Here is an 11586-nt window from a genome sequence, read left to right on the forward strand (position 1 = left end):
CCCCCCGAGTGCTAGGATTAAAGGCGTGCGCCACCATTGCCCGGCAAATTAAAACTTTTTAAAATATGAATTTTGGTTATCTACTCTTTCCTTCTTTCTTTCTTTGTTTTGTTTTGTTTTGTTTGAGACAGGGTTTCTTTATGTATCTGTGGTTGTCTTGGAACTGGTTCTGTAGACCATGCTGGCCTTGAACTCAGAGATCCACCTTCCTCTGCCTCCATAGAACTGGGACTAAGGGCATGTGCCACCACCGCCTGGCTGATTTATCTTCCTTTTTCATCCCTTGCTTGTGCTTTTGCTAGCCTATTGTAAGAACTCACTACCAAGGTTATGAAGATATATCTTTAATATTTTTCCAAGAGTTTTATGGGTTTTTGTTTGTTTGTTTTTGTTTTTCGAGACAGGGTTTCTCTGTATAGCCCTGGCTGTCCTGGAACTCACTCTGTAGACCAGGATGGCTTTAAACTCAGAAATCCTGTCTCTGCCTCTCAAGTGCTGGGACTAAAGGCGTGCGCCACTACTACCCGGTGAGTTTTATGGTTTTAAGTCTTATGTTTGGGACATCTATTTTAAACTAATCTTTGTCTGTGGAGTGAGGTAGGGACCCAGTTGCATTCTTCTTATAGAATATCCATTGTCCTGCCATTGTTTGTTGATGGTGATTTTGGTAACCTTATCAAAACTTGAGTCTTCAGTTTTGGGGGTGGGGGTTGGAGGTGGTTTTAAGACAGTTTCTCTGTGTAGTCTTGACTATCCTGGAACTCACTCTGTAAGACCAGAGTTGGGCTCAAACTCACAGAAACCTGCCTGCCTTTGCCTCTGGAGTTCTGGGATTAAAGTTGTGCGCTAACTACTACTGCCCACTGCCTGGCAAGTCTTCAGAATTTTATAACTTTATTTCTGGCTTCAATTCTGTTCTGTTAGTTTACACAGCTGCCATTATGTTAGAATCATACTTTTCTTAATTTTCTGAGATTATAATCATATCATTTCTCTCTTCCCCTCAACATTCCCATATATCCCTCATTTCTTGTTCAAATTTATGGTCTCTTGGTCTCTATTTTTTTTTTTAATATCTTAAATACATAAATACAACCTGCTCCGACTGTGTAACGTTACTTATCTGTATGTTTCCAGGCCTCATGAGCTTTCCCTCAGCCATTAAGTTTGATGTCTGTTGTTGTTCTTGTTCAGTTCCTGTTTAAGCAGTGGTGTTGGTGAGACTTTATGGCTGTTGTTTATGACATTCTCACAGCAAACTTCCTGTTCCTCTGATTCTTAGAATCTTTTCTTTTCCTCTTCCACGATCCCTTAGCCATAGAGTTATGCTGTAGATGTATCTAGTGGAATTGGGCGCCATAACTCTGCATTTTGCTTGGTTGTGGTTTTCTATAATGGTCTCGTTTCATTGTAAAACAGAGAAGTTTCCTTGATGAGGGGTGAGGACTTATCTGTGGGTGTGGGGAAAATATTTAGAATGTGGTTAGGGATTGTGCCGGTTTAGTAAAGTAGAAGGCGTAGGTTTTCCTCCAAGATTCATGACTTTACTAGTTGTGGGTAGTTGGTTGCATTTCCAGGACCAGGCGTGATTTCCCTCTTGTTAAGCAGGTCTTAAGTCCAATTAGAGAGTGGTGGTTACCTCCGAGGTATGTGTGCCACTACTGCACTGTCTTGATTTGCGTAGCTTTGTAGTGAGTTTTGAAACTGAAATGCGAATCTTCTTTTATGTGCTTTTAAAAGATTGTTTTGGCTATTTGGAGCAACTTTGCAGTTTCATATCCATTTGAGTATCTACCTTTCTCTTTCTGTGTAAAAGGCAGGGTGGAATTTTGGTAGAGACTGCACTGACATTGTACATTTGGGTTATATTGCCATTTGACTAACCCTGCTGTCTTCCCATCCGTAAGCATGTGATGCTTTTCTGTTTATTTAGTTGTTTTAGTACTTTGTGTTTTTTAACTTAGACTTTCATTTCTTTGGTTACATTGCTTCCTTAGTATTTTATCCTTTGGGATGCAGCTATGAATGGAATTGGTTTCTTAATTTCCTTTTGGAATTGTTCTTTGAGGAACTGACTCTTAAGCATTCTATCTTTCCACCTAGTGTTTTGCCCCAGGATGGTGATGCAGAACCCTGCTCTCTTTTGTTGTATGGTCTTTACCGTATATAACCTTATACCCACTAGTATTGGGAAAAAAGATCCCAAAAAGTGATTTCCAAAGACTTTATTCTCTAGATCAAAATTTCTTTATTTACCTTCTTCTATCCCCCCAAACATCAGAACCTGCTCTGATTTTCTTTTAGCTGTTCCTCTTTGGACCATGATGGTCCCAGTTTCCTCTTTGGACCATGATGGTCCCAGTTTCCTCTTTGGACCATGATGGTCCCAGTTTCCAGGAGACTTTTCTCAAGACACCTGCTGGGGTAATTAACCCTTGGTGTCATTCAGCCTTCCCCCCCACTCCCTTTCCTGGTCCCTGACTTTCTAACATTCCTCTGCTCTGGCTTGCTGTGAGACTGGCTCATTGCTGCGTTGTGGAATGTGTTCTTTTCCTCAGCACCACTCCTCAGTGTCCATTTAACCTGGTCGAAGTTTGCCCACCATTCCCCATCATCATAGCCCCTGCCAGCCCCTGTCCCTGAGCTCAGTGTGCATGTGACCGCAGTGGTTGCAGTTGACGCGTTGACAGTTGGGGTAGTTGGAAGGGGCAGCAGGGTTTACTGTCTTCACTTGCCTGATTTTCACTTTGAGTGAAAGAGAAAGATTAAATCCAGAAATGTAAAATATGATACTCCTTGTAAATCTATAGTGTTTGTCAAAAAAAAAATCAAGATAAAATTGTTAAAATTTTTTTGATTTCCTTAATTTTATTTCATGGATGTCAATGTAAAACATAGACTTTATTGATCATTTGGAAAATATATGTTCATATCATAAAGAAGAAGAAAAACATTAAACATTATCAACTTTTGGTAAACAGTCTTCTTAGCCTATTTTTGCATTCTTGTTTTTCTTATAAAAGGTGAAGAAAGCAGGCAGATTGTACTGTGTAACCTACATGTGTTTCCTGTCTCGGTGCCTTCTTCTCACCTACTGCTGACCAGATTTTGGCCTGGACATTTTCTGCCTTAAAAAGTTGGTTTCGCATTTCCTTAGAACCCATAACTTTTAAAATAAGGAATATTTTTATTTATGTATATGGGGAGGAATGTGGTTAGTAGACACGTGGCGGTCAGAGGACAACCTTTAGGGGTCTCTTCTTCCACTCTGGGATTTGAGCATTAGATTTAGCTGAACAATGCTTGTCTAGCAAGTCCCTTTATCTACAAGGCTATCTTATTAGCCCAGTGTTTTGTTTTTGTTTGAGAACACTATTTTATGTAGTCCAGTCTAACTGAAAACTCAGTAAGTAACTGAGATGCCTTGAACTCAGCTGCCCGTTACTAGGGTGTGACCAACCTGGTTGTTGATAGCTTTATAACTGTTGGGTGAGTGATTTGAGAGGGGACAGGGTCTATAGTGTATCTGTCATCCTGATGTGTGCCTTACTTATGACTGTACTAACTATGGATATCCATGTCTTCTATTCTCTGTATCCTAATTTTACACCCTAATTGACATTCTTTATATTTCTGTGTTCAGAAATGCTTTACATTAAAAATTATCTTATTTATTTTGATTGATGTGTATGATTGTCTGCATGTATATGTGCTTCATGTGAGTGTGGTGCCTATAAAGACCAGAGAGGGCATCAGATCACCTTGAACAGTAGTTACAGACAGTTGTGGATGCTGGGAATCAAATCTGGGTCCTCTGCAAGAGCAGCCAGTTGACTTAACCACCAAGCCTTCTCTCTAGCCTCTGAAACACTTTATGCTTTGATTTAATCAGCAAAGATTGACAGTTATTTTATTATCATAAGTTTCTCCTTGGTATAAAGGATTCTTTGTTCCCTGTTAAAAACAAAAATTTTATTCTTTCTTGGTATGATTTAGAGTTACTTACTGGGGTATGAATATGTAATTGGCTGTTTTCTGAGGCCTCTGAGAATATGCTTTCTTTGCATAGGATCAGAATTTGTCTGGAAATGGACTTTCTTGCTGGCCTTTTCTTCCCTGGAAAACCCTTGCTTTGTTCCAGCATCCTAGAGTTTTCCATGCCAGTCTCCACAGCTAGTAAACAAGGCCAGTCTCTACAGCTAGTGAACACAGCCAGTCTCCACAGCTAGTGAACAAGGCCAGTCTCCACAGCTAGTGAACACGGCCAGTCTCCACAGTTAGTGAACACGGCCAGTCTCCACAGCTAGTGAACAAGGCCAGTCTCCACAGCTAGCGAACAAGGCCAGTCTCCACAGCTAGTGAACACAGCCAGTCTGACATGTGTCTTCCCATCAGTCCTCTGTCAAGGCTGTAGGTGGAGATTCTTCCTAAACTTTGGTCTTTTGTTTTAGTACTTTACCAGATTTTACCTTTTGCTACATCTTGGTAATTTAAGGGATGGTGGAGGAAGGACTTTTAGTTATTAATGATTTGTCATTACTAGTGTCAACTTCAATATACCAAAGATGACATCTTCACAGTAATTTTTTAATTGAAAAATAATTGGGGTGGGTGAGCATGTGCAGCCTTTTTTCCTAGCTCTTATAAACTTTAATGGATTTTTAATACAAAGTGTCTTAGTTGCTTTGTTGTTGTGAGGAGATATTTGACCAAGGCAACTTAGAAAAGAAAGCATTTAATTGAGGACTTGCTTAAGTTTCAGAGGATGAGTCCATGATCATCATGGCAGGGAGCAAGCGGCAGGCAAGTGGACATTGGAGCAGTAGCTGAGAGCTTACATCTCCCACACCCACAAGGCCCATCAAGAACTAGTTACCTCAAAGCCAGTGACACACCTCCTCTAACAAGGCCATACCTTCCAACCCTTACTAAACAGCTCCATCAACTATGGACCAAACATTCTAATGAGCCAATAAGGGCCATTCTCATTTAAACTACCATAGGAAGTAATTGGATTTGGTTTTAGTGGCTTTCAAAATGCTGTATGCATATTTAAATGCTTTTTAAAACCTTTAATTTTTTTTCTACTTATACTTCATAGAGTATGTAAACTTTGTTGTTGTTGAGTATGTAAACGTTGTTGTTGTTGTTGTTGTTGTTGTTGTTGTTGTTGGATGAAGTCTTAGTGTATTGTCTTGGACGGCCTGGTTTGGAACTCACTATGTAGGATCTACCTGCCTCTGCCTCTACCTCTGCCTTCTAAATGCTGGGGTTCAAGGCATGTGCCACCATGCCACCCTTCATAGAAAACTTTAGGAGAAAGAAAAGAATACAGGGTACATAGAAATCAAGTATAATTAATCTACTACTCACTTCTGTCTTAGGGTTTTATTGCTGAGAAGAGACATCATGACCAAGGCAACTCAAAGAAAAACAATTGGGGCTGGCTAACCATTTCAGAGGTTCAGTCCATTATCACCATGTTGGGAAGCATGGCAGTGTCAGGCACACATGGGGCTGGAGAAGGAGCCAAGAGTTTGACATCTTGATCCACAGGCAGCAGAAGGGGACCGGGCAGAGCTTGCACAGATAAATGACCTCAAAGCCCACCCCCACAGTGAAACACTTCCTCTAACAAGGCCACACCTCCTAATCATGCCATTCCTCCTGGGCCAGGCATTCAAACATGTGAGTCTATGGGGGTCAAGCCTATTCAAACCACCACACTACTTAGTATATTCTGGTATTCACTTTCTTTTTTAAAAATGGAACATATATAATATGCACATTCATATATTCATATCCATGATGAGTTTAATTTCTTGGATATTTATTGAATACTTTGAGGTGCCAGGTAGTTTTTAAATTTTGCTGCATATAGTTTACATCTTGCCTGCTTTCACTTAGTGTTAAGGTCTGGACAAAACTGGTTCACCACATTCTATTTGTAGAAGCCCTGCTTATAGTGTCATAGCTCTTTTCAAGGTTTTATAGTTCAGTCCTTCCTTCTTCTCCTTCCCTCCCTCCCTCCTCCTTCCCTCCCTCCCTCCTCCTTCCCTCCCTCCCTCCTCCTTCCCTCCCTTCCCCCTCCCTCCCTTCTCCCTCCTTCTCTCCTTTCCTCCTTCCCTCCCTCCCTTCCTCTTTCCTTCTTTTGTCATCAGAGTTATTTTTGTGTTGCTGGGACCAAAAAGCCTGATGGAAGCAAGCTGAGGAAGGATAGACTTGGTTTGTTTTGTTCCGTTGCAGAGGGTCCAGTCCATCAGGACAGCAGGAGTGCAGGCAGCAGCCTGTTCACATGGCAACAGACAGGAAGCAGAAAAGGCTGGCTGCAGCCAGTACAGTCTTCAGAGACCTGCTCTTAGTGACTTCCTTCTGACAGGAAGGATCTGCTCCCTGAAAGCTTCTTCCACATCTTCAAAATCAAGACACAAGCTGGGACTGGGCATTTAAAGCATGAGTTTCTGGCACATTGCATGGATGTGACTGTTGTTTGTTTGTTTTTGAGAAAGGGTTTCACTGTATAGCCCTGGCTGTTCTGAAACTCCGTCTGTAGACCTGGCTGGCCATGAACTCACAGAGACCCACCTGCCTCTCTGCCTCCTGAGTATTGGGATTAAAGGCATATACCACCACTGCCTGGCATGACTGTTGTTTATTAACCACTGCTGTCTTGCTAGGAATTTGTGTTACACACAAGTTTAGAGTCACAAATTGCTGCCGCTCCCTGCCCAGCATTCAGAGTTATATTTAAAGAACATAAGCATTTCTGTTATAATATCAAATCCACTCCTAAGAAAACTTTCAAAAGTGCTTATTCACTAAAAATAACAGGATTATGGTGAAAAGAAGGTTCAAGGCAGACCATTCAAGACTTCTACTATTTCAGACCAGAGAACACTAACAATAGCATAATTGGTACCTTCTGAGGTAAGGTGGGTCGCCTAGTCAAACCACTTATTGTGGCTGAGGCTCCCTGAGAGCAGAGTAAAGCTATTAAAGTGTAAGAGGATGGAAATTGCAGGCCTTGTGGTTGTGAGCCGTGGGGTTGGCCTGAGAGCGGTACAGGGGGAGTGCAGCTTGATCTGCCAGGACACATGCACAGGCCAGACAGTGCTCCTCTGGGGATAGAACCCTTGTGCATGTGCTCACCTTAAATATTCTTGAAATGGAGCTGAGAGGGCTTGCGTACACATGCCTACCTCGAGGCTGGGGAGGTAGCTCAGTTGTTAAGAACACATACAACCCTTGGAGAGGACCCAAGTTCAGTTCTCAGCATCCGTATCAGGAGGCTAACAACTGCCTGGAACTCTAGCTCCAGGGGATCCAGTACCCTCTCCTGGGTTCTGCAAGCACTTGCACTCATGTGTGTACACAGCCTTCTGCCCCCAGTTAAAAAGAAAACAAATCCTTTATATACGGCTTTATGACCTAGACTCAAATCAAGATATTGAACATCACCATCTTTGCAAGAAGTCCCCTGTACTCCCGTCTCCCATCCTTCTTTTTAGATGGGCACAGTTCAGAGTTTTATCCCAATTAGTGCTGTATGTTCTAGAGTTTTATCTAAATAAAGTCTAATAGTTTGATATTCTCATGTGTCACGTTTCTTTCACTCTGAAAAGTCCATCCTTGTTACAGCATCTGGTTTTGATTGTAGAGTAGTATTCCATTGTTGAATGTAAACAATTGGTATCAAGTTCAGTGTCTGCTGAAGACCATTTATGTTGTTTCCACTTCTGACTATTAGTAGTAAAAGGCCTGTGAACATCTGCACAAGTGTTTTGTGGATACAGTGTTTTCATTTCCTTTGCAGAATTACCTCAAGTGGAATTGCTGGCCATAGAGTAGGTGTGTGTTTAATTTATAAGCAACTGTTAGCTTTTCAAAGCAGTTGAGCGGTTTTTCACCCTGGCAGGGATGTTCCAAGCTGACTTGCCAGCATCAATTGTAGTTATTCTCTTGGGTGCTAGTGGTTTTCATTGTACTTCTAACCTTTGTCTGTCTGAAGATTAATGATGTGTTTTAGCACCTCTTCACATTTTCATGGCCCCGTGTGTATCTTACTATGAAGCGCACCAATCTCCCTTCTACTCATAGAATGTGGTTGAGAGCAAAGTTTACTTAGGTCTTGAGAAGAGGCCTGGGCCTCTTCAGGCCCATTCCTTGTGGTTTCTCTGCACAGCCCTATCTAAAACATACAGTTTCTTGGAAGAAGGCTAACCAGCATTTAAAGGGGCAGCTGGTCTTTCCCCATAAGCTCTCTACTAAAAGCACTTATCTAGCATAGTCTTTCCACTCCTTGATTTTCAGTGTGTTTAACAGTTCCACAGTGTTCTACAGCTATAATGTATTACTATTATAAGTGTGAAATTGAGTAGGAGTAGGGACATCCTTACCTTGTTAATGATTTTAGAAATAAGAATGTAAAAATTCACTGTAGAGCATGTTAGCTGTATGGCTTTGCAAATGCCCTTTATCAGACAAAGTATCTGTCCATTAACTATTTGTTGTCATTTTTTTGTCAGTATAGATTTTCAGTCTGATATGCCGTCAGTGTTTTGTTTTGAAACAGGGTCTCATGTTTGCCCAGGTTGGCCTCAAACTTGTTAAATAGCTGAGGATGACTTTGAACCCCTGAACTTGCAGCACTTTCCCTGTGCTGGAGTTACTGGTGTGATTCACCACACCCGCCTTTATTGTTTTTCCTTTTCTACTAATGTGGTGAATTACTGACTTCTTAGCGGTTACTTGGTTATGCTGTGCTTCCCCTCTTTCATGCTTTCCGTGGTTTGTGATTGTCCATGCGTCTACCCTTTGGGTATGGGGGCTGTTAGTCTGTGACTGTTTTGCTTTCTGTATATGAAGCTTTGCTTGTTACAGTGCTGTATCTTTTGTGTATAGAGGATCTCAGTTGTAAGTTTTATTACCTAATGAGTCATTTCTCCTTGAGCCATATTTGTGTGTTGTCATTCTGCCTCATGTGTCTTTTTCTTTTTGTTATTTGACATATTTCTGAACTTTGTTTTAGCCCTGTTTTTATCAATCTCTCTAGACTAGCATATCTCAGGCTTGAGTGAATTTTTGTAAAAGGTTTATCTATTATTTTTACGTGTATAAGTGTTTTGCCTGCATGTGTGCAGTGCCTGAAGAGGCCAGAGAGGGCATTTAATCTCTGGTACTGTAATGGATTGTTGTGAGGTTCCATGTGGGTGCTGGGAATCAAACTCAGGCCCTTAACCGCCAAGCCATCTCTCCAGCCCCTTAAATGAATTTTAAACTATTATTGTGATTACTGTTTTCTTTGAATTCATTTTCCTTTTCCATTCAATCTCTCTATCTTCCTGTCTCCTCTACATCTTTCTCTAACAACACCAGCCCCCCACCTTATGTTCCTTAGCATTTTCTGCCTTCAGCAGGCAGAGCCTTCTGCACAGGCTTCCAGCTCGCCCATATTGTATCTGGCACCCCGTGCAGGATGCATAAAACAGTGCTACTCAGATCTCGTCTTTGACTTATCATATCTGGGTCAGAAATGAAGGAGCTTTGACAGATAAGCTGTCTGTGGCAGTGCTGTTGGTCTCTCTCGGTGTGCTGAGGGGTCTGAGGTATCCAGGTGACCTCCTTCATGCCACCCCTCAGATACAGACCTGCAGTGCTTGCTCAGTGAATGTGCCATTTAAGTTTCCGTTTGTCCTGTCTGAGCACTAGGGACATCTGGACTAAACTTTAACAGTAACTATGTTTAAAGGGAGTTAACAGGCCACTGTTTTTTCAATTCTTTGGCTTTTTTTGCCTGTCTCTAACACTTGCTGATAATACCTCCATCTCCCTTTTGTCCACAGTGCCCAGGGCTCAAAGTCACTGATGTGGTAGCATCAGTCATTAGCTTTCTTATTACTGTTGTTTTCTTTTCCTTTTTTTAAAAATTAATATTATTATATCTTTTTCACAGTAGGTTGATTTTCCACTGAAGGTAGTGCTTAAAGGGTTTCTTCAGAGCCTGGATAGATAGCTTCGCAGTTAAGAACACAGACCCACATGTAGCTCACAGCCTTCGGGAACGCCAGTGCAGGTAGTCTCCCTCCCTTTTGAATCTAAGTGGGGGCCAGCAATCGAGAAGGAGTTATGGTTCTTCCTTGGTGCTCTTTGGAGAGGCACCGAATCCAGAAGGCAGAGTGGCTTCAGGTGGTCCTGGCATGGCTGTCTCAAGCTAGATTTAGAGTGCCAGTTTCTCTGTGAGCTGTGATGCTGTAGCATCCTGTTTCACAAGGCTGCTCACAGGCCACACATGCTGCAGCTTCACTGCATCGTACACTTGTGCATCAGCGCATGCTCTCTGCCCTCTGCAAGGATCTGTGACACTGAAGACATTTGGATGGTTAACTACGTTTCCTTTTTTCCCCCCCTAGGTCTTGATGCAGAGCTTTACTATGTGAGAAACGACCTCATCAGTCACTATGCTCTGTCCTTTAACCTGCTAGTGCCCAGTGAGACAAACTTCCTGCACTTCACTTGGCATGCAAAGTCCAAGGTAAGAGCTGCCGGCTGACCACATGACAGGTCGCCCAGTCTGCAGAGGCAAGGGCTGCTCCGAGGGTGGGCCTTCCTCTCCACAGAGGTCGGTGGTGGTATAGAGCATTGGGCCTTTCAGTGTAGAGCTAACAGATACAGTCTTGAGCCTGCTCCTCTGAAACTTTAGATTTAGCTGGCTGCCAGGTGGGTGACCAGCGCATCACACAGGGCTGGGTTCTTTGAGGCTTTACGGGGAGATCCATACCCAGGAGGAGAGTTGGATCTGATGGTGACCCTGCTGTTACAGAGAAGCCATATGAGGCTGGAGGATGGGTGTGGGTGGATGGGGAGGAGCATGGCTGAGCTGGCTCTTCCAGACACACTTGGTGACTTGAACATGCTTCCCATTCACATTGGAAGCAAGGTACCACACATGCAGCTTCCCACGTGCACCATTCTGAGCCCCCCCCCCAATAACCATAGATACTGAAGTCGGCGGGGGGGGGGGGGCGCTTATCAACTTCTTGCCGGTTATGTATTGGTGAATTCTTCCCCTCTGACTGCCAAGGAACCTCACATGCTTGTTTCCCAGACTCGCCAGATAATACTGTTTGTACCATTTACTCCCCTCCCTGCCTGCCTTTGAACCCTTGAGCTGTTCCAAAGTGCATTGAGAGCATCATGTCCCCTCTCTCCTAAATGTCAGCCTGCATTCTCTAAGGACACTGGTGTTAGCTACACAATCCAAGCACAGTTATCAAAACCAGGAAGTTTGGTGTTCTAACTCACAGCACTCAGAGTTCATCAGGTACCCTCAGCATCTTTATCACTAAGGTTTCACTAGACACTGATGTTGTTTCAGTTTGTGCCAATGTGAAGTTTTGTTGCCTTGTCCATGTGCTTCAGCCTCAGGTTGTTGGCAATGGAGAACCTGTCTTGGTGGAAGCTAGCTTGGAAGGGTCATCTATGAATATATATGCCTGCAGGGGGAACACTGAAGGGACTGGTATAGCTCTAATTATCTGGTAGATTCCTCCTCCCCTCCTCTCCTCTCCTCTCCTCTCCTCTCCTCTC

At 42.8% G+C, this 11586-nt stretch overlaps 1 protein-coding gene across 2 annotated transcripts in view; it reads left to right on the forward strand.

Annotated features, from left to right (window-relative positions):
• Positions 1-11586, forward strand: part of Ryk (receptor like tyrosine kinase) — a 73886-nt gene that overhangs the window by 16920 nt on the left and 45380 nt on the right. For both annotated transcript variants that reach the window (XM_021206154.2, XM_021206153.2), the window contains exon 2: positions 10410-10531. In XM_021206154.2, the coding sequence (XP_021061813.1) occupies positions 10410-10531 (122 nt within the window). The remainder of the gene's footprint in view (positions 1-10409; positions 10532-11586) is intronic.

Source organism: Mus pahari, chromosome 10, assembly GCF_900095145.1.
Source record: "Mus pahari chromosome 10, PAHARI_EIJ_v1.1, whole genome shotgun sequence".
Lineage (NCBI taxonomy): Eukaryota > Metazoa > Chordata > Mammalia > Rodentia > Muridae > Mus > Mus pahari.